Consider the following 23,890-nt stretch of genomic DNA (forward strand, 5'->3'; position numbering starts at 1 on the left):
GCTGACTTCTCTACCTGTGTATCAACTTTACATGATCATTTTCTAACTACCCCACAGAATGGACACATATGTAATGTTAATAATATTGTTTTAATACTGACTAATAAAGCATTACATATCATGAGAATATGGTTGCAGACAGTTTTACATAGCGATAGCATGTCAGTACTGATGGGTATTGGTGTCAGGCCAGAAAGTTTTTTTACTACAGATTTAAAAAATTGTGTCAGTAAAGAAATTGGTATCATGCTAGGTGCTAGCATTGTATGGGTGCTATAGCTGCACAATGTTGTCAGATGAAATTTGTACCCCTACTTATAAAAATATCTCATTATAATAAAATAAACACATTTTTGCTTTGCTGATTAAGGCTATGTAGTCTATTTAAATCAGGAATTTGCATAGATATCAGCATAGATATCACTTTAAAATGCATGCTAGTTTTTTTAGGTCAAAATTAAGTGGTCCATCAAAAAAGTGCTTCCAACATTGTTTTTTACTTCAGTCATCATCATTTGTAAAAGTTGTATTGGAATTAGTTTTATTTGTATTTTGTTTTCATTTTGATTCTTTGTTTCCTCTACTGACCAGCTACCTCTGCCTGGGGATAGTTTGGGTATACATGAAGCTAACATGCTGTCTTCTGTTCCCTCAGTAACCACAACGTTACCTCCAGGCTCCGGCCATGCCAGAAGATGCAACGACACAGAAAAGGGGTACTGCGTGAATGATGGCGAGTGCTACTTCATACATGGTATAAATCAGCTGTCCTGCAAGTGAGTTCTCTTTTCTCTCTGTTCTCCTATCCCACAGTTTTATTATGATGGCCCACTTTTTTCATAATAGCTAACCGGGGAACACAATATTCATTCCACATGTCTCTCTTTCTCTCTCTCTCTCTCTTACTCTTTGTTTATCTATCTCACTTTGGTTCTTTCTTCAGTTTACACTTAGTGATCTGCAATTGTAAATGAATGCTAATTAGTCTATTTATCACACTTACTCATTTGCTGTTATTTTTAAATCCATAACAGAATATCTGCATATATAGTTTTGGCTCTTCTCAGTATGATAGGGATTTTCGGAAGATGATTAAGAAGTAGTCGCTCTTGTTTAGTCCAATGCTTTGTTTGGAGTACATAGCCTCTTCAGCACAAGCCAAATGGTATCCATCAAACCATCCATCATATCCTATTAAGCCAAGCCCCCCTCCCCCAACTTTCTTTTTCACTCACCATCATGGGTATTTAGCAGTACCCCTCTGTTTCCCCCTAATCTCCAGCTTGTTTGGGGCGCAGCAGGTTGACTCATTGGCGCAGATGTTGATGAGTGTGATTTGTCTCTCTCTCTCTCTCTGCGTGATATGCTTGGGGAAGAAAAGATGGGCATCTTGGCCCATGCTGACAGGCTGCATTTAGCGTGCTGGAGGGAAGCGCGCATCAGGCCACTCCAAAATGCCATGTCACGCTGGTTTAGAGCTGGTGCAAATATTTACGAGAGTCTGAGGCCTTCCACAAGGTAAATAGGGCCATTGCTTACATTTCACTTTTGGAAGGGGGGCGGCTTTCACACAGATGCTTTTAGGATCACTGAGGACATGAGCCTCAAAAACATTTTGACCCTTCTTATAAACATGAACTACAGCTGACTAAGGGGATCAAGCAGCTTTTGCTGGTTTAAGACGAATGGGGTCTGGTCCAGGGTTTGGGCCAGATCCAGGAGCACATATGTAAATGCATGTATATACAGTATATATACAGTATGTGTCATTTGTGTCCACGTGCACATTTGCACAGCTGCTTGTTGATGTGTTTTGGCTGGAGAGCTCTAAAAAGACTATTTTTTTAGCAGTCTTAGACCACAGGCTGTGCCATGTTATGAGTGCACCTGCTGGTATTTTCAGCCCAGCTGCAATTTGTGCGTGTATGTGCGTCTGTGTGTGTGCATATGCTTGCTGTGCTGGCCACTGGAATACTGCTCGGCAAGCAAGCGGTGAGGACATGGCTGCAACAGCCATTCAATAAGCTGTGTACAAATTGGAGGGAGCAATAACTCAATTGGTGCAGCTAATTCACTCACGGGCGAGGCACAGGTCCAGAAAAGTCAGATAATGCAGTCGAGGCCTGCAGGGAATTGTTGCCCCAAAGCCATCTCATTCAATATAGGCCAGGCTTCCGTGGGTATTACTCAGCGGCCGAACAAGTCCCGCAGACAGCCTGTCTCATATTTATGCCCTAGCTTCTTTCACTTTGAAATATAAAGTTCCACAGAGGATGTGGCGAGTAATTGATGATCCCAGCAGTAATTATTTGCCTGCTGTAAAGGTGGAGATGTGTATTTCATTGCATAGCCACGTGTGTTAAGGCTGCCACATGTGGACAGTATTGTCACATTGTGTGAATATAAGAAAAAGGCAGGAGTCGATGATGGAGGAGATTCATGGTCCAGCACCTGGACTGCACGGCCTGTCTGATGTGAACATATCGATGGCTTTCCTGCACATTGATAAATCAATGTGAAGAACCAAGCATGATGCTTATTATTTCAATGTATATGCTGAGCATTAAGTACTACTGTAAAAAACAACATTACCACAGAGTACATAAGCTGCACTATAAAAGCTGTGTTAACTTGTTACCACTGAAAAGAAAATGTTATTTTGTGTCTTACAGCAGAATTAGTTTAAACAGGCATGGCATGCAACTTACAATATGCATCAATGTAAATGTTTGGACAAGCATTTAGCACAAAAATCAGCATCCAATTTATCACTAGAATGACTAAAGCTACGAAAATGTTCGTAAGGGAAAGCAGCCCCCATGTAGCCCACTCCTCTGCTGTGAAGCGATTAACGCCTATTGTCTTGGTAAAGATAAGGAATGCGTTGGAAGCACCGCCCCCCCTCCACACACCCACACCCCCACACCCCAATGGCCAAAGAAAGCTCCTACAGCTCCCAAAGCACCTAACGCGACACAACTTGAAGTTACAACCTGAGTGTCTATGTTACCGATCCTGCAGCGCGACGGAGAATTTGTAGAATCGTGTTTCAAAAGTTATAATTAAAGGGCGCGTAGTAGCGACGGACAGAGCAGTGGCGATTTCTCTAAGACTGCCAGGGAAGCTCAGCTTCCCCTAAAATGTCAAACATTAAATGGTCAAATATGTACAGCTTTGTTAACATTTCATTGACAAAAAAACGCGTTAGAACACGTTAATCTCGAAGACGATTTGTTCAGAATCAGCTACTTATCACGTGGGGTCAGTGCATTCGCTGAGCGTCTATTCACTTCAGCGGGACCGCATGGAGCGGGTTTTTTCATTGCTTCGAAACTCGCCGGTCATTGGATAAATGCCACGATTTTGTCCCGTTCCCGGACGCTGAGCGTCTCTGGGGTGAACGGAGCTGTGGGTGGGCGGGTCGAGACGCGGAGCTTCTGCAAGATGAATGGAGGATCAGTCGAAAGGCTGAATCCCGTTTTGATTGACAGCTATTTTGACCTATTTACGTCGAAAGACAAACTGTAACCCGTTTCTTGGCGTTTGCTTGGTGAGATTACTCGCGCATTTCCATTGTTCATTGTGTAAATAAAACACACTCATAGTATTTGTTTGTTTCAGTGTAACATAATTTCAACATTTCCTTGTCGGAGTTTAAATTCGTTTCGTTAGTTCGTTCCGTCAGTCGTTCATACTATTGGCTAGGTCGGAGTGAACTAGCCCGCTAGCAAGGTTCACACGGTGGCAGACAATGCTAATATTGTCCACCTGATTTTGGCAAATTTAGTAGTTCTGTATAACTGTATCCCAAAACGGTATTTATAATGATATATATAATGATAAAAACAAATACATGCGGTGCAAAACATTTTTATTTTTAATTTACTGTAGAAAATCAAATATACTGATGATAATAATACGGAGATATTACACTAGCAACAATCAGTATATTATATATTTATATATTTACAGACATAGGGAGAGAAAGACAGATGTTACTGGTAGGCTTTCTGGATGCGCCACAGAGCTGCTGCCTCAGTGCTGCTGCCTCAGTGCTTCTCTGTGAATTAACATAATAAAGTCTGACTTATGGTCCTGCTAATTGCTGGCAAGAAGGAGGGGTGATGTCCTGAGGATCCTGAAATCTCAGCCATGCTACTGTTATTCCATCACTTTGGCAATGGTATGGTAAAAGTTGGAGAAATTGAAGTTGTGATGGAATGTTGTACTGACCACCGCCATCGCTCCGTTCCAGAGCTTTGGCTCTAGCAAAATCTTTTGATTGGTATAAAACCTTTACATTATATGGAAGTTCTTTAGACTTTCTAAAGGTTTACATTTCATCTACAGCAATGAATTATGTATTGGAAGGTTCTTTAGGGCACTACAAGTGGTTCTTCCATGGTAATGCTCCATAGAACCCTCTTTGGCACCAACTAGGGATGTGTTTTTTTTGTTGTGCATAAAGAGGGAACATTGAAGGTTTAGCTTTCACACTTAAACAATGGTTCTTCAAGGGTTCTTTAGTAAAGGCGGTGGTTCTATTTAGAACTATGGGTTCTCTGTAGGACCATTTCAAACGTCAATGTTTCTTTGCATGGTAAAATGGTTCTTCAGATTAATGGAGAATGTGTTGCATATGTTTTTATATAGCAACAGAAAGGGTTCTGCTACTTTTATGATGTCATGCTTGTAACAATAGAAGAACGTTTTTTGGTGATATGGAACCATTTTCAAAAAGGATCTATGTAGAACAAATTGCAACACATTTTCCATCATTCTGAAGAACCATTTCACTATGCAACCATTTAAACATGAAATGGTTCTATATAGAACCTATAGGTCAAAATAGAACCACTGTCTTTACTAAAGAACCATTGGAGAACCATCTTTTTAAGTGTTTTCATTTATTGCCTGCAGCTAGCAGAAGAGGTGGCCTGAACCATGTTGTTTGATGTTGATTTATCTTTGTGTTTTAGGTGTTTTCTGACTGTATGTAAGAAGAATGCATGTGTATCTACAGAAGAGAGTAGCTTAACATACACTGTGCAAATTTTTCATTTTTGAAATGTTTTAGTTCTGCTTGGATGTGGTCATTTGCTTTACGTTAGACACAATATCAGCTGTTTGTGTTGTGTCCTGACTAGATAATGAATGTTTTATTTGATTTTTAACCTAAATTACACATGCCTTATTTGAATACTCAGTTGTATAAAAACATTTAATTAACCACACCCATCCCTATATCCCTGTCCATTCCCATAATTTTACTGCTCTTACATGCTGGTGGTGAATTAAAAAGTCAAAGAGTAGATATACATTTTCGGGGCTCTGGACAGAGTTAGGAACTCCAGCTACTTTAACCTCAGCTGCGTAATCTTCAGTCCTGATTGCCGCAGACTGTCTGTGGGTCTTGTTAGCGCATGGTGTGTGTGCTGGCAGAATGATTAAAGAATGTGATTGAATCAGAGAGAGAGAGTCAGAGGCAGGAAAAAGACGTTTCAGTGCTTTCTCCCTCTCTCTTTCTGTGGGTCAGGACAGACGACTCCTCATTTCTGGGTCAGAATGCTGCTCCTCTATTCTTTTTTTTTTTTATATTGCTGAGTCTTCACACTGTTAAGGTGACTCAGAGCACGATGAGAGACTGTGTTCTCCTTTGCTATAAGTGCATTTCATGAAGCCTATACCTTAGATGAATGAATCTCCCACTCGTTACTGGCAAGAATCTAATTTTGGGTGGGCATGTGGAAGCCTCTATGTGCAAAAGGAAATCACTAAACAGAAATAAGGAAATTTTTTTTTTCTGCATTATTAATCTATTTTGCACATGAAGACTTCCGTGGTATACAGTTGTCTGCTAAATTTTGGGCATCTCTGGCCAAATTACAGGGGCAGGCTTTCATGGGTATTACTCACTGGCCGAATATGCCCCGTGGAAAGCCTGTTTCATAGTTAGACCCTGGCTGTTTTCACTTTAAAACATGAAATTCCACAGAGGGAGAAGCCAGTAATGGAATAATTACTAATGGAAGCAGTAATTAATTGCCTGCTCTGAAGGTGAAGATGTGTATTTCATGGTGCACGTACAGTGGTATACAAACATTTTTGCACCCCTGGTCAAATTGCATAGTTTTGTAAGCGAAAACAAATACACACCCTCTACAGGGAACACATTGCTGCATATTTTAATACACAACTACTGTTTATTTGATGGATTTATCATATTGGCGAAAACGTGCACATTTTGTATTTTATGTTTCCCAATGCTTTAAACTCTCACGCAACTCTTTTTCCCTATTTGTGAACTTTCACTTAAAAAATCAACAAAATATAACTTGACTAGGGGTATTCAAATTTTGGCATACAGTTGTGTTTCTGGAAGGGATATGGGGCAGAGCTACAAGAGGCAGTGGAATGGAAAGGTAGAGACAGCAAGGAGAGTAAGAAGAAACAGGAGGGGGAAAAGAGGAGCGAAGAATGGAGCGTGGCTAGAAGCATTCAAGCCCTCTCCAGGCTGTTGATGAAGTGGACAGGTGTCTTCATAAAGATCAGTAAAGCCTTCAAAGAACTCTTACCAAAGCTTTGGCCATCTACGCAAGTCCAGGACTCTCTCTGTAAATAAATTCCAGCCTTCCTTGTGCTCTGTAACCTGGGATGAGGGGGAGGGGGTAGAGAAACAAACAGCAGACAGGCAGACAAGCTAGACCTTTGGTGAACAGATGTAAAAAGCATGCCTGACCCTACTTCAGAAAAGAAAGAAAGAAGATTCTGGAGGGGGGACACAATGGATGGGGGGCACAGAATCCCAGAGGCACTGGGCTGACGGAGAAACTCACATGTGCACACATGTTTCCATGACCTCTGTCTTTCAGCCATGTACCTGTTACTTAAAACATGTCTGCATTGTGGAGGGGGAGTAATACTATCCCAGCTTAGGCTCCCAAACTGCTCACCTCCTCCACTCTTACTGCTTGTGTGTATGTGTGTGGTGTTTAGGGAATGGCTGAAGTTTAGCACACCACCGCTGCCTCCACTAAATATAGTGTGTAGATATAGAGTGTGAGCGCTTGGTGTACCAGGCTGTGACATGGCTCTAGAGAAATGCTTCATAGTCCTAGAAAGCTCTACCCTCTCACATCTGAAAAAGTCCGCAGGTGTTTCTGTCTATTGTTCCACTGATGTTTACATATCAAATAAAGAAGCTGCTGGTGTTCACAGAACAATGGACTGACTCAAGAGCTCATACCTCAACGTTACTGAATGTGTTTTTGAAGTAGTGAAGTAAAACATACAACATACATCTAGGACTGCATTTTGGTAATGGTGAAAATAGTCTTTACAGATTTATTTGAAAAACTGAATGCATCCCAAAACTAATGGAAGCTGTAATAAAGACAAAGCATGGTTACACCAAGAACAGGGAAATTTGGTATTATACTTAGTTGTCAAAGCTTCTGTGTAATTTTCTATTAATTATAACACTTTTTTTTCCTGAAACTGAAAAAAGAGTAACTTGTATTTAATGGCTGGTTTGACTTGAAATTAAACAAATGAAAGACTACCTCTGACTTCTGCACAGAACTGTACATTCCAAGAGGGACAAAGGAGGATTACCTAGAAGTGTCTATTTCATGGTCTTAACTGAAAACCTACAATTTCTTACATCTTATGTGGATTAAGCTGGTACCTGAACCTGCACATTGTCCCTATGCAGGTTCCCTGGTGCTCCACTACACCCATATCAACCCAGAAAGGGCATGATAATTAGCTGACTGGTGATCAGGTGAGCTAGAGAAAGGAAAACACCAACATATTGTCGCTTTCCAAAAACAAATGTGTATCTCATTTTTTAAATGTTTCTACATCATTTGAACATGGTAGCTGTCTTTTACATTGTGTGAAAATAACACAATGAATGTTGGAAATGCTCTGAAGTCACTTGGAATAAGACTTCTTCACATTCATTTTATGTTGACTAAAAGGTTAGAAAGTTTTTGCCTTTTCCTGGAAAGTTACTATTTTGGAGATACATGTTTTTCTTTGGGTAGAAATTATATTATGGAAAAGTTCACAACAAGAACTGAAAAAGAACTTTGAGAAAAGAGCTTAATCATCCTCACTTTTTTATCACCAAATAAAATCATGGACCATCTGAAGTCTTTGCATGTGGGTTACATATGGCATATCAGGTGCTAGTCTTGCACAACTCAATTCAAATGCTCCTGCGCGTACCCTAAGAAGTGCAGGCCAGTTGTAGTAGGGCCTTGGGAGAGATTGCTGGACGGTAAGTGGAGATGTAGCCTCCTCCAGCCCTCTAGCTCCTCTAGCTACAAGAGGAGGAGGTGCAGCAGATCTGAGTGATGAGAGATAACATGCTTGCGCTTTGTGTTTGTCCTGCAAATTGAGGGGGTATGGCACCATTCATCAGTCGCTGCTGACTACGGCATCGCTGACTGAGTTAGCAGAATTAGCGCTGTGAAAACATTAGCCCCATAATGCTCATTATGCACTGATGAGCACTAATTTGTTTACTGGAATAACATGAATAAGCATAATTGGCCATCAAAGGCATGAATGAAAATCATGTCAGAATCACAGAGTCCCGGATCCGACATGGCTGCACTTTGGCTCCACTTTAGCTTGAATTACTCAGATTCTGTGAAAAAAATTGTTACCATTTTATTCCACATCACTACACTCTGCATACGGCCAAGCATAGTAAACAAATAATAGTCAACAAATTGATTCTGTATTTGATTAGCCTCTGAACCGCATCAGTGTGCAGGACTGTCGGTGTGTGAGAGCAGATAAGGGCTAAAATGTATAATATGTGGATGTTTTTGTCATCTTGTGCCCCTCTCCTTCCCCCCAGATGTCCACCTGGATACTTCGGGCCACGGTGCTTGCAGCCAGAGCCCCTGCGGCTGCAAATGCCCAAACCTAGTGAAAGTATGTTGACTTGACTTCACACAGAGGAGTGGTGTCTCACTGGTACCACTGCTGCCCCTTTCTCCTCTGGGCCTCCTCAGTGGTGTCAACAGTGGGACACTTCTTCCTCTGCTGTCCATAGTGCTACTCTTGTTCTAATTCAGTTTTCTCTGCCTTTTTTCTGCCCCCCCCATCTCTCTTATGCCTCTTTTTTTTTTGTCTTTCTCCTCTCTTCATGGTGCCCCCTCTTTTTTCCTCTTCTTCTCCATCCTCTGCTTCCTTCTCCTTCTTCCTCCTCCTATGGTTTTGTTTCCTTCCATCAGGTGTCCAAATGACTTTACTGGCCGATCGCTGGTCAAACCTACGTTATGGCCCAGTTTCTACCGTATGTCCATTTCTACTTCTGTCTGTCAGTGTTGCATGCTGGAGCTGGAAGTGTGGAATGAGCTCCTTGTGATAGTGGATGCTCTGCTACTTGTTTAACTAACTGAATCAGATATGCATCCCATTGAGTTATCATATTCACCCTCCATACTTTACCTTTTAATTAAGCATTTTATCAATCAAAACATGAAACTGAATCATTAGTTAACATGATAGATCATAAGCATGGTTCCTAATTTGACTGCATGCACTTCAGTGAAGGTGAATTATCTAATTTAATGCCAGACCATTAGATGCATCCATTTGTTGTGCTTTATGAAATGCTTGATACCAAAAATGTTTAACAAGAGACTGCACTGTTGCTCAGTTTAAAAAATACAGTTAAACAAATAACCAGTACTTACTAACTGCAGTTATAATACTGTACATTCCTTGTAAATTTGAAGTAAAAGCAGAAAGATCTACCACTAGGGACTGGACAGCCATTAATATGTAGCACAAGAATTACAGTTAATGTTCAATCAGTGTCTTTACAATAACCCTGAAGAACTGCTTGTTTTCTTTAACCATAGCTCATTAACAGTGTATGTAATAAAGTTTTTGTAAACAGTACCTGACAATACACTCCAAAAACAGTTAAAACAGAGTTTTACAATTCCAACTTTAGTGTACGTCTGAAGTCTTCTGATCCCAAATATAGTTATATTATCCACCCAAAATTTCCAAGTACTAGCCTTGTCTTTAGCTTGAGTAGACATGCCTGTGTTTTCAATGTCATCCCACCTGTACACAAAGCATCTCACAGAAGTGTGTCTAATTTGTGCCAATTAGACATGATCTATAAGCAAATGATTTTTAGCGTTTGGAAATTGCATTTGAAATGATCAAGATGGCTCTTTTTCTTCTCACTTGCGAAGCATGAGAGTTGAGTGATATCTTAGCTGCGAAGCTGCCATCATTAGTCAAAAGAGTGGAATTGCGTCTCTGGAGGGCAGGCTGCCTTGAATCCAAAAATGCAAATTAGGAGATTTTTTAACAAGTCTTCTCAAGCCATTTTACTGGTTTAGTCAAGTTCATTTACATACAGTAAACCATTCTTGCCCCTTCAGTCACTTTAGAAGCTCAAATATGCTCCCTTCAGGGGAATATACCTTAGACCCCCCCACCCCTGCCCCCTGTGGTTCCAAGATCCTCCCCTTAATTACACTTTGGTGTAGACAAAAACCTCCTCTTCCCCAGGGTAACATGCTTTAACCATGCTACATGGCGGCATCCCTGCTGCACATATCCGTCAACTGTGGAATTACACCCAGATTAAGGAGGAGGCCAGGAATGACTCGGGTCTGACAGTTCGTGGCCGTGGGCTATTGGCTCCTACCTATGGCCGCCCTTCGCACTGAACCAGGTCTTTGTGCTCCCGTCAGCGTTGCTATGCTGGAAATGTTTACGTTTCAACATGACCCCTGTGTTAACATGTGTTTATTTGCAAAAGAACAGAAGAATCATATCATATATAAATCATAGGCAGATGTAAACAAAACCTCGCGAGGACGAGCTTATGGAGCTGAACGTGTTTCAGAAGAGATTTCCTCTCCAAATAAAAGAATAAAGGAGCTATAATTTATGAGATGTTGTTAAGGAGGCGCTCAAAATGGCACACGGCAAAAATTATAATTTGACACAGGGCCTATTAACGTGTCATGTTATGTCATGATGTGGGATTTATCTCTACGGAATGGTTACCTTTGTTCAGGTCGCCTATCAAGTCCTTGCACGTCAGAGGTGCGTGGTTTGTTAGTGCTTGCTCTGTCAACAGATGCAACATAGTGTTGTTCAGTTTGGGAGGTCTAGAGAAGAAGGTCTTCCAGCATGCAGGACACCCACACAGGAAAAGCACTGGAATGGTGTACACACCTTCATGTTGGTGTCCTAAGCCATGCTCACTAAATGGCTTCTTACATACACACCATCCGAGGTTCAAGAGTAACATGTGTTACAACGTTTTTAATGAGCATGTTTTCTATAATATTTTATAGTAATGTAACATGTTGAGGATTAATCAGGTTTATTCTGAGGATCCTAATATCATGTATAAATAATTGTGACAGTATTTGTGACATTACCTCTTTTGGGAATTACTAAAGCATTGATGGTGATAATAAATGCCCTGCACAATTTAATATTAATTATGTCTCACTTCTAGCTCATTGAAAGAAAATTCTGTTCTGAAATTCTGAATTTTCAGTCAGTTCTTTTTGAGACAGTACAAAATGTAAATAATAATGCAAATAGTTTTCTTTTGAGGAAAGAAAAAAAAACATTTTTTGTCTTTTTCAAAACAAACGTAAATCTAAATATAATATGTATTGCATAAATTCTTATGTAGGGAAATTATCGGTGTCAACGTTACTAATAATAAATTAATAACACATTAATGTGATAAATGATTAATGCCTCTATTTTTAACATATTTCCCTTGACCTTTCAAATCATTCATACTTCCAGCCTGAAGCCCAGCTGCCTGGACATTGTTGCTATGACTGTGGAATTGTACTCCTCTCATTCAAGTACAGCTTTTAAATGCCTCCAAAAGTTTAATTGATGGCTATCTTGATTAAAAAAAAGGTATTTCTGGCTACTGCCATGCCATTAATTTGTTTAGCATTGAAGCGCATCATGTCTGAAAGATCATTTTTCAAGCAAAACACAAGCAATAAGTAATTTCATTAACACTATCACTGAAGGATGCCTTCAGCAGACGTCGCTGGACAGTACTCTGAGCACTGTGATGAATCAACAAGTAGCAAACTAACAAAAACAGCAAACAGCAAAATGAAAAGCTGAAAAACAAGATCTTACCTAGCACTATGAGAAGGAGATGGCTACAATTGTGGAAGAGTTGGAACATACAGCCACGGTTGCTCTCACTGGACGTCAGTGATGAAAACTGGAAGCTCTGTTCACATGATTTTCATCAACCTGATAAAGAGTATTTTTTCTGATCATACAGATTTACAATTACAGATTTTTTCTCTTTAAGGTTAAATTGAGCAAATAAGATGAATTTGATTCATCATGATTAGCTGCACAAAACAATGTGATTAATCACAATTATTCTTTTAATCAATTGACAGGCCCAAATTAAATATTTAGTTACATAAATATATTTTGAATATATATCAGGAACCCCCCCCCCCACACTCTCTCAACTTCTCTACTCAGCTCTCTACTTCTAAGCACTAAGTTCCAAAAGTTTATCAAACACATTCTACATGAAACTGAACTGCTTTGTGAATGGGTTTAAATATAGTATTGGCTCTCTGGAATGCAAATAGAGCTTCATGCCAGTGGGAGCAGCATGAGGAGAAGGCAGCAATACGAAAGAAGAAAATAAGAACGTCCTCCGTCTCTGTGTGAGCTCTGACTAATGAAACAGAATACACAGAGCCGATGAGACATGATGTCACTTCCATGTGGAAGGCCCATCTGCATGTCTTAGTCCTCAGTGGCTATGCAGATGGTTCTGCGGGGAGAACATGAGTGCCGAAACACCATATTCCAGATCTTCTGCCACTTCTTGCCACCACTGACAAGGTCCTTTATGCCTGCCTGCCAATTAGACCCATATCACGACATTAAAAGTCCCAAAAATCAGACAGTCTTGACGTTGCTGGGTGGAAACTTGAATGGCCTGCAGTTTCAGAGAGCCCTCAGGGAGACAGTGGCCTCAGAAACATGGAAACACGTGCAGTGAGGTTGAGGAGGAGAGTGCTATTGGTTCTTAGATCACTCTCAGACATCTGGGCTGCCTCAGCCAGCCAGGGCTATGGAAAAGCATGTTGTCATGACAACAACAGGGATTTGCAGCAGCTCATGTTCAGCACATGAAGCTGTCCAGAGAAATGGTATGGCCCCAGTGCTGTGGCCCATCGGCTCTTTCTCAGACATCCAGTGGAACTGGATTATTACATTGGATGTTATGTCATCTTGCTGTTTCACATGGGTCATATTCAAATCGTTTCACAATCCCAGAGCCCTTCACAGGAAAAAGGTCACATTATTATGTCCTCATAGGCTACATCTACAGTACTGGTACTTCTCTACAGTGGTTCAGACAGGTGCTTTTGTAATCAGTCAGTGTTGTAATATGAGTGAGTTTGCCCATCAGGGCACAATATTCCTTAATATAGCTATGAATTATTTACAATAGACTTACAATGTTAGGTGAAATTGACTATCATTCAGATTCTGTCTACACTGACTATTCTTTATACATACTGTTATAACAAGAACGCACCCAACTGACTTATCCATGGTCTACCTACAAATGCTTCACAGACCGCTGATAAAAACACCCCCTTATTAAAAAATGTTGCACACAATTAAGTTTGTGTAAAATACTTTTGTATTTTAAAGTTTGGTTTTCTCAAATGGTATTAGTTTGTGTGGACGGGAAAGAATAGTTCAACAGAATTCTATATCAGCTATATCTGGTAATATGGACAAATCGAGATAAATGCCTGATCCAATAATCTTTGTCCTGCCAATAAACATAAAATACTAACTAAAATGTCTATAGATAGCAGAATAAAAGATCATGAATTGCAGCTTGTTTTCCTGAATTCCCTGCTGCGTCACTACCCCTAAAAAGCTTGATTGCAACAAATACATACCATGCTTCAAAATTAATACCACACTCTAAATTTACACAATTAGACAAAAACTCAGTTGTGCATGACAATTTATCATTGGTTTGAATGACATTTTTTCAACATTCTGTAATGCTTGCCCAACCTCACAGCTATGAAAGAACACCTTTGTGGGTGGAGCATAGATAGACCCATTCCCTTACAGTTCATGGAGGGCCTCCTTGCAGTTTAAAGAAAGTTATTTATATCTTTCTCCAAAAGCCATGTGAATCTGAATAGAAATACAACAGTTCACTGTACCCAGAATGTCCCACAATATGAATGTAAAGACAATTTCTCTTAACAACCCACAGGAATCACTCAGCCTGACACACACACACAGACATGGGCACAAGCTGCACTTCCTAAGACAGGTTTAATAAACACAGTGTATGTGTTATGAATGTAGTGCAGAGACATATTCAGGCTGTCGGTATGTAACAGCCTCGCACGACCACTGTGTTAACTGCTTTTACATAGATAGGTGCGCTAGAATGAGCAGTTAAGGTAAAATGGATGTGTCTTGTCTTAGAATTTATCATGAGCTTGAGGGACTTTATTGATTATTCATTATTATTAAGAGTGTACTTTATACCTCTGCTATTGCCATTATAACTGTGCTTGCTGTCCAGGGCCACTAAAATGTGAAATCAGACTGCGCTAATTCTAGGAAAAATTACTGCAAATGCAAAGAAAACTGAGCTCGATGATACCTAACCATGATGTTGGTGTGCTAGTAACTACGTCCAACAGCATGTTCTCACTAACTGATGTTACAAGTTTATAGTTAACTCCAAAATGTAAGTCAGATTGTTGATGTCTGTAATTGTATGCTACAGCTGTAATTGCGCCCTACAGGTAAGATTTGTTTAAGAAAAATGCAAATGATTTGAAAAGTAACAAATGTACTTGCATTCTTGGATTGCTCTTGCATTTGCATACAGTGTAATTGCCTTGCCTTTAATGTGACATTAAACCTTGTCATAGAGAAAATGTATGTTCTAAAATGAATAACAGTGGTCGTTCACGTTAACACCATATAACACATATAATGTTAACTACGTTAACTACAAAAAACCTAGAAACAACTAACCAGACTGCATTTCAAAATGTTTAACCCACCCTAACTGATGATTCCAAACCCAACTACCTGACTGACAGTGTATATGATGATAATCATGTTTCCCCCATAAGGCCTCATGGTCTCTTCTCCTACCTGTTAATCCAGAAATGCGTTCTAGCCTATAGAGCAGCGTGTGGTGTGCTTGCCTGCCCCTGCATGCTCTAACAGCTCACTGTTGACATAACTTTCAGCTGCAACATTGTGCCTCTCGCTGCCTGACTCACCCTGCTCATGTCTCCAGCCTTCTCACGCCACTCACATAATGCTCATATGTGCCTATGTATGTATATCTTTCTCTTAAACTTTGTGCTTTTTATCTCTCTTGTGTTTTTTCCCCCTCCCACTGTCATTTTTCTGTCATGGCAGAGTCTCTTGGGATTGAATTTATGGGTATGGACCATCCCTTCCTTAAGTAGAGCTTTAGACCTCTGCTGCCTTTGCCGTGCCTTCACCGTTCTCTCTCCGATGGACTCTAAAGCAAATGAACACATTGATTAACAAATCAATCTGTCCATCAGCCCTTGCTGCCTACAGCATAGCCCCTCTTTCCTGGTGTCAGCATGAGGATCTGTATCTGCAGCCCTCATCCCGTTGGGGAAAGCTTGACGGAGGGTTCAAACGGCCCCTTTGTCTTTTTCCTCACTCTAAATGAACCCAGAGAAGATTTCTCCCCGCGCTTACAAAGTGCTGCGTCAGAAGCAGTTTCACAGTCAGCAGGCTGAATCTACTTAAATGTTAAAGTGACACTTCAGCGCCTGTATAGAACCACAAGGAAAGTTTTGTATAATCTTTTGGCAAAAGAAGTCATGTGTAATTTTCTCTTTATTCAGAATAAAGTTGTTTAGCTAAAACATGTTTATTGTCCAAAGCTGACCTTGTTAGGTAGTCACCAGAGCTACAAGGCTAATGTGACGAATAAGTAATGGAAGTGTATACCACAGTAATTAGCATCATGCCTAAATCATCACATCCTTGCCTCAAAATGCATCCAGTTGTTAAATCATTTCAAACAGACTTGCCTAGGTGGCTTCCGGCATTGGAAGACTTAATGTTGTGTGTGAAAATGACTAAGAGCATTGGTTGAGGTTGATGTGCGTAAGCCTCGGCTGCCCTCTATTTACCTCACAGTAAACATTACAAGTAGATAGCTTCAAGTGAATTTGTTTGTGTACACTAGAGTAGGGATAACACTGCTAAGAGCGCAATTACCTTCCACCTGGTCGGTTTAGATCCAAGTTGTGTCACCTGCTCGTCATCCTCACTCACGCAAGTCCCCTCATCAAAGCTTCCTCAGAAACCATTTGATTATGGTAATAGACGTCATTCTTTTAAAAAGCCTGGTTTGTTTACCAAATACTAGGTAAAGCCCTGCTTGCTGAATTATACCTGCATCCTTTTTGCTTTGATATGGGAAGTGGATGCTGGACTGCAGCTTAACTTTGGTGAATTCCCACATCTTTGAAAAATCCTAGAAAGTGGATGAGTGCTGCAGATGAGAACCAGTTCTTTTTTTAACATGCATTTTTACACATGCTCTCTGCTATTCTTTTCTTGTCTCATCCCGTCCCACCTTGTATTTTCCCTTTGTCTCTCCTCTCATGTCTCCTTTCTTCTCTTTGTTCTCTTTTTTGTCTTCCTTTCTTTTCTGTTTATTTCTCGTCTCCTCTTCTATCTTGTCTTCTGTTCGTCTCATCGTGTCTTGTCTCTTCCCTTTGCATCTTTTTTTGTCTCTTTTTTCTTCTTCTTTTATCTTGGCTTCTCATCTGTACTCTGATTTTAATCTTCTCATCTCTTTTCTCTTGTCTCTTCTCATCTGTTCTCTTTTGTCATCTCTTTTTGTCTCACCTCATTATATCTTGTCTCTTCTCTTTTTATCTCTTCTGTTTGTCTCTTATTTCATTATCTGTTGTCTCATCTTGTCACGTCTTTTTTATCTCTTTGTTTCTGTGTCTCTCCTCATTGTATCCCTTCTCTTTTTTCTTTTCTCTTCTCATCTTCTGTTTGTATCTCTTCTCGCATCTTCTCTTCTTGTCTCTTTGCCTCTTCTTTTGTTTGTCTCTACTCTTATTTTCTTCTGTTCTCTTCTCCCATAATTTCCTATGTACTCTCTACTCTCTTTCTTCTCTATGCTTTTCTGCTCTGTCCTCTCCTTCCTCATATTTTTATGTCAGAGCGCCTTTTCGCCGTTCTCTCCCTGCACTCCTGAGATTCCTGCTGCTGTCTTGTACTTCAGTTGAAAATTGGACACCGTCTGTGTTTTGTTTTGATTTTATTTTCAGGCTTTCAAATCTGCCCTCCCATTCTCTGTTATAAATAGCATGCCAGACTTCATTAGCACGCAAATTAAGCTGTTAATATGTCCTTTCTTGATTTAATTATTTTCTTCTGTTAAAGTCTTTGTTTTCCCTTGAAAATGACCTGATGGACTTTATCTGGAAATTGTGTTTAAATTTTGGGCTATCTGAAGAGTGGACTGAAGTTTAGAGATGCAGAAAAAAGAGTGTACACAATTGACTCTGCAGAATTAGGCCCCAGAGCCCCTGGTTCCCCTCTCTGGCTCTGCCCTTCAAACCCACTCTGTAGTGTGGAACGCACCACAGCTGGATGATATCACTTTTAATTATTAGACTTCCCCCCATGTTTTACCATCCTGTAGCATGGCCCAAAACTGCTCTTCTGTTAAAGTCCATCTGTTGAAAGTTTTATTTTCAAGGAAAACACAAAAGGCTGAAGTCTTTTTATGTTTTGTGTTTTGTTTTTTTTTATTCAGTTTGTGCTCAAGTTTCAGCAAATGTTATGGACAGTTAAGTTTTCCCTTTTGTAGTTGCTGTAAATAAAAACCTGTAATTAGCTTCACCACTTAGAGACCTGACCTGCAACTCTGATTGCATATGTTATGTAATCTCCATTAATCTGGCTTGACTCACAGAGTCATCTGTACTTTCGCTGGCCTGTGAATCACAATGCCCTCCAGTGGATGGAAGCATTATATGGAATCAGAGAGGCAGGTTTCGTCAGGGCCTTCAGGGATTCCCTTTAGCATAGGCCCATCCACCCTCGCAGCCATGGTAATGATGCGAATTATGGCTCACACAAGCACTTTCCACTGCTGAGCTGGCCCATTAGAGACAAGCGGGGAGGCCTAGGCATGTTCCATTGCTGTGATTAACCCTCATCCCCATGCAGCTAATAAGTGTGTAGATCTCGCCTCCTCTGCAGACCCTGGGTCATCCTGCACCTAGATAGTGCACGTAGGGCCCTGGTTCTAGCAGGGCAAGAGCAAGAGGTGGTGAAGGACAGACCAGAGGTTTTCGTATTACAGCATGCAGTGGAAAGTGTTTAACAGGGTTTGGATGTGAGGAGATGAATAGTAGTTTTTGTGAAGTGAAGATGAGAGGATAGTGACTGTTCTCTGGTTGTGCTGTCTGTGGTATGGTACAGAGGCAGAGGAGCTGTATCAGAAGAGAGTCCTGACAATCACAGGCATCTGCGTGGCTTTGTTGGTGGTGGGCATCGTGTGTGTGGTGGCCTACTGCAAAACCAAGTGAGTACCACAGCAGCTAGTCTGCTCAAAAATTTGTGAAGAAACAAATGTTAACGGGGTACAGTACCCTTGTACACTCTTAAAATAAAGGTTCCTAAATGGTTCTTGGCTTTGAGGTACTGTTCTTGGAATTAGCTTTTAACTAGTACAGAATCTTTACACTGTGACAAGGATCCTCACGCTTGCTCATCTCATTTACTAAAATGGTTCTTTAAAGAAATGTCCACGGAAAAGCATTTGTGGCATCACTCCAAGTAGCTCTTAAAGTCCCTATTTATTATTAAGAGTGTATCATGTCTGGGCTTATTGACATCCAGTGCTTTTTGAGTATGTGATATATATGAGTGTGATTCCGGGCTGGTGTCTGAAAGAGTGACGCTGCCTCACTATAGCCTCCCCCCCAGGAAACAGAGGAAGAAGATGCACAATCATCTACGGCAGAACATGTGCGTTGATCACCCCAACCGCAACCTAGCCAACGGCCCCAACCATCCGGGCCCCGGCCCTGAGGAAATACCCATGGTAGATGTATGTCCTTCAGGCCAGAAATATACCCCATGCAGGTGCTCAAATGCAACCATTTTTAGCATCACACAATCCATTTTGCATTCTAAAACATCATCTAAAAATGCATAAGCTGCGTTCTAAAAGCTGCAGCAGTAGTCACTTTATATGGGATAAAATATCTGTATCATTTACAAATTACCATTAGACTGGATAACTGTCAACATTATGCAACAGGCACCATATTCAATAACAATAACAACACAGTCCACAGTTGTGTCTATTAGCAGGTTTTCTTCTTACATTACCACAAATTTGATTCAAAATGGACAGCTGTTACAGAGGGAGCACCGGGTTCAGCTAATTGCAGAACTTAATCCACTCTGGAATTATTACTGTCAGAATTAAAAACTGCAGTTACTGCAGACTTAAGTCTTTCTAAGAAACTTCTGTGGATTATTTGGTTATGCTCTGAATCTAACATGTAAAGCATGTAGTTATGGCAGCTTGGAATTAAAGTGTGGGCCACATGCAGGACCCTAGGCATTAGGAGGTCACATTATAGTACTTCCCCAGTTAAAACATTTTCTTTTCTTTTTTCACCCATGCACCTAGTTAAGCAACACTCTTCAACAATCTACTAGTTTTTTTGTTGTTGTCGCTATTGCAATAATAGCCAGTATAGTATAGACACTAATTGGTACTCTATTGCACTCATGAGTACTAGGATTTATAACTCCCATAGTAAAGTAAGAACACTTGTTGAGTATGTAGTACCTCAGGACTGTGAATTTGCAGTGCAGAGCATTGTCATATGCATTTCTGTATTAGCGTGGGGTATATTTCTGGCCTTTTGCCCATTCATAGTTCTCTCTTTCAGTTAAGTCTGAATTTCTGTAGATCAGCTCTCCTGTCTGACAGCATGTGTCTGCTGGTTGCAGTATATCTCAAAGAACGTTCCAGCCACAGAGAGAGTGATCAGACATGGAGCGGAGGCGTCATTCTCCGGCAGCCGCCAGTCTTCCAGATCCCACAACTCCTCCACACGAGCCCACTCCTCCACACACAGGTACAGCTGCCAGAGCATACTTCATTCCACCAGTGCAGCAGATGTATTATGTATGTGAGTGTGTGTGAGTGTGTGTGTGTGTGTGTGTGTGTGTGTGTGTACTTCATGCCTTTGGCCCCTGCTCACCATGCACTGAGGTCATGCTTCACTTGCCCTTTACCTGAGTCCTGTCTATTTTACGCTTACTCAACATTCCTTCCTCTCCGCTCTCCTCACCAGGCTCTAATGTGGAATTTCAGCAAAGATTCCTCTTCCAGACTCAAAGCAGATTTGTGTTTTTTACTTGATTTATATTAAATGACTTTTCGTTTGCAATTATTTGGTTATATAATGTATTACATAGCAAGTTACGAATTACATTCATAGTGTATTCATGGCATGTACTTCATTACATGTTTATGTTAAATTTACATTTGCTGTACATTCTACATCAAAAATCGAGGCCTCCACTTCTACCTTTTCCATTTCTTATAATGATGAGAAATGCTTTTTTCGTCATTCTATCTCTTTCTTTTCCTCTCTCTTTTTCTTGCTGTGTCAGACATGAGGAGAGAACATGGAGTCTGGAGCGAACGGACAGTGTGTTGTCAGACTGTCCCTCGGGCATGCTGTCATCCTCCGTGGGGACCAGTAAGTGCAGCAGTCCCGCGTGTATGGAGGCGCGAGCACGGCGAGCCGCTCACTGTGGCTTCCCTGAGCCCCACCGGCCGCCCCTGCAGTACGGAGACTCCTTCGACTCGCTCGGTGACTCTCCACATAGCGACAGGTGTGCGGGAGCCCCCCTTACCCTGTAGCTGTGGCACATACGGTGCATAGCTATATAGCTTTCTATCTTGCTGAGCTATCTTGCAGTTACAACAGCCAGAAAGATTCAGTGGCACATGCACACACATTACTTACTGGAAAACTAATCAATTCCTAGATGCATTCAATTCCTAATAATTCCTCATGCATCATGATTTTCTCTTGAAAGCTTATAATAAGTCTTTAACATGTTTGCACACCATTTTTCTTTTTTTGTGAATAATGTCCACAGCACTACACATTTCTCATGAAAATTAGACACTTTATTATACTGCTAAAAATGAGAAGTCAGTGTAACTCAAAATTATGTAGTAACTGATTACATGGCTTTTCTTGAGTCGGCACAACTTTAGGATGCAGGAGTTCACCCAACTCAAACTTCTTAATTGATTCTTGATTTTTTAGTTCTGCATTTCAATTAGGTAGATGAAACAAATTCCATTATTCTTTCCATCACACAATCCTACTTGGCATTTTTCCTCTTGGGTACACAGTTTGAAAGGCTGTGGCATTGCTGAGGTTTAAACTCACAACCTTTTTGGTTGATTGCTAAGTCTGTTGCACCACTCAAGAACATGTGAAGCAATCTAGATTTTTGTCCATAAATATTTGGATAAACTACTAAATCAACCAGTTAAACTAATTCAGTTGACTATTGGGTTTGATTTCACTAGCCACACTTGAGCATGAAAACTGCCAGACCTATTGAATCTAAACATCAATTAAATAGCACCCATCAGGCAATGTGAAGCAAGCCAGAGGCAGCACATGGGCAATTACTTTTTCACATGGGTGATATAAGTTTTGAATCAGTCTTAACTTCAGTAATGGGAATGATCATTTAAAAGCTGCATTAATGTATGAATGTTCATATGGTCTTTATCTTATATTAAAATTAGCTGGATGATCTGAAACATTTAAATTTGACAAATTAGCAAAAATCGAAGAAATTGGGTGAGGGGCAAATATTTTTTCACAGCACTATAGGTCTATAGACATAAGACTTAAGCCATGTCTGGGCTACATTCAAGTTCAGTAAAGTCATGCTATTTGCAGAGATACAAATATGGATGCATCATAATCTAGGCTAGAAATTAAAAATCAAGATGCATAAAGAATTTTAATAATCACATCTTGGTACCCTGAATCAAAATAGAATCAAGTCGTGAGCTGCCTAGTTATGTTGATTAAAATAATGAACAGTTGATGCTGTTTTAAAATGGAGAAACTAGAGATAATTCATGATTTAAATGCATCACAGGTATTTTGTTAACTTAAAGATGCACAACTAATGAAAATAATGCAGTTTTGAATAAGACATTAACTGTAATATAACTGTAATGGGCTACACAACTTCGTTACAAAAATAAAATTTATTCACATCACTGTAATGCATGCCTTTGTAGCATGTTATGCTCAACACTAACACATCCACTAACACGCCCACTTCTGCTCAGGAGGGCTTTGTTAAATAGCTGATGAGTTGAATCAGGTGTGTTACAGCAGGGAAAACTTGAAAATTAGCAGGACGGGGCACTCTAGGATCCGGCTTGGGGACCACTTGGTTAGCACGTTTGGCTCCAATGCACTGGGGCTCCAGCACACAGCTGCTCAGGCTGGCTCTGAGAAAGGCTCAGTGAGGGTAGAGAGGTCAGGCTGATCCCATTGCTTCACATTCACACTGTTTGTGCTGAAGCACAGAAAGGAGCTTGCCCATGGCCAGCTGTATTTACAGTTATCTCTTGCCTGCAAGCCGCCCCCGCCACCGAGCAACAGCCAAAACAGGAGGATTTATACCGTGAGGGGTTCATTAAGTCAACAAGAGCTGAACAACACATTATCTCAGGAGGGTTAGGCAGGTCTCTTGTGCACTGCTCTGTCCTCCCTCTCCCTCTCCTTCTCTCTCTCTCTCTCTCTCTCTCTCTCGCATGTTGCTATCTGCCTTCAGGCCCCCTGCACATCTGTGACAGGCCAGGCCAGTGTGAATTTATCTGCTCAACCTGATCTCTGGCCACTGCTCTCCAAGCCCTCTTTCCAATTTACACGACAGAGGCCACGTGATAAGACCAGATAAGAGAAATAGGATGTTTGCTCTTCCTCTGCCGTGAAAGAAAGAAATTTCTCCTTCAGTAGTGTTGAGCAAAATTGGTGGGTCTTGTAGCCAAGTTTGATGTGACGGACACCAACAGGAAAGAGCATACATTACTGAGCACTGAGCAGAAATCTTACTTTTTACAGCAAAAAAAAAGTTTACTAGGCAATAAATATCACTTTAACATTAAAACAATTATAAGAATTATATCTGTAATCATTCTGTAATCAAACTCATTTAGATGTACCCACCTATTTAGGCTACTCCAGTTTAGCTCTACCTATTCATATTTAAGTTATAAGGATTGTTTCACCGCTGGGTGCTTTTTTAATGAGGCACAATACAGAATAGCCAATCAGTTAATTTACCTTGTATTAGTCTTTAATGCACCATAACTGAAACAGTCTGTATTTTTTGTCATTAATGTTCAGTTTTGCAAAATGTTAAAAAAGTAAAACAAGGAAGACGTGAATATTGTTTCAAATAGACATTTTTAATTTTTCTCAGCTAAAAAGTATCTCCACCACAGGCTCCGTGGGAGGTCATTGTAATAACACAAATATGGTGGACAAACATGCATGGATTGGATGCTTTGAACCAATCAGATCAGTGCAGTAATGCTTACTAAATCTAATTTATTTATATTTCTGTTGTTTAGTCTAAATTTACACTATGTTTTTAAAAGCAAAAGCACACTTACTGCCCAGATAAATATGTGTAAACTATTTTTTCAGGTGGCCTAAGACTTCTATAA

General features: G+C 40.4%; 1 protein-coding gene across 6 annotated transcripts in view; it reads left to right on the forward strand.

Moving 5' to 3' along the window:
• nrg2a (neuregulin 2a) overlaps window positions 1-23,890 on the forward strand; it is a 124,362-nt gene that overhangs the window by 94,794 nt on the left and 5,678 nt on the right. For 2 of the 6 annotated variants that reach the window (XM_037546303.1, XM_017698721.2), the window contains exons 4-10: window positions 656-776; window positions 9,252-9,313; window positions 15,490-15,513; window positions 18,565-18,667; window positions 19,060-19,195; window positions 20,113-20,240; window positions 20,782-21,006. In XM_037546303.1, coding sequence (XP_037402200.1) covers window positions 656-776; window positions 9,252-9,313; window positions 15,490-15,513; window positions 18,565-18,667; window positions 19,060-19,195; window positions 20,113-20,240; window positions 20,782-21,006 — 799 coding nt within the window. The remainder of the gene's footprint in view (window positions 1-655; window positions 777-9,251; window positions 9,314-15,489; window positions 15,514-18,564; window positions 18,668-19,059; window positions 19,196-20,112; window positions 20,241-20,781; window positions 21,007-23,890) is intronic. The other 4 variants (XM_017698719.2, XM_037546304.1, XM_017698720.2 and 1 more) reach the window with 4 other exon arrangements.

The sequence above is a fragment of the Pygocentrus nattereri genome, chromosome 16, assembly GCF_015220715.1.
Source record: "Pygocentrus nattereri isolate fPygNat1 chromosome 16, fPygNat1.pri, whole genome shotgun sequence".
NCBI lineage: Eukaryota > Metazoa > Chordata > Actinopteri > Characiformes > Serrasalmidae > Pygocentrus > Pygocentrus nattereri.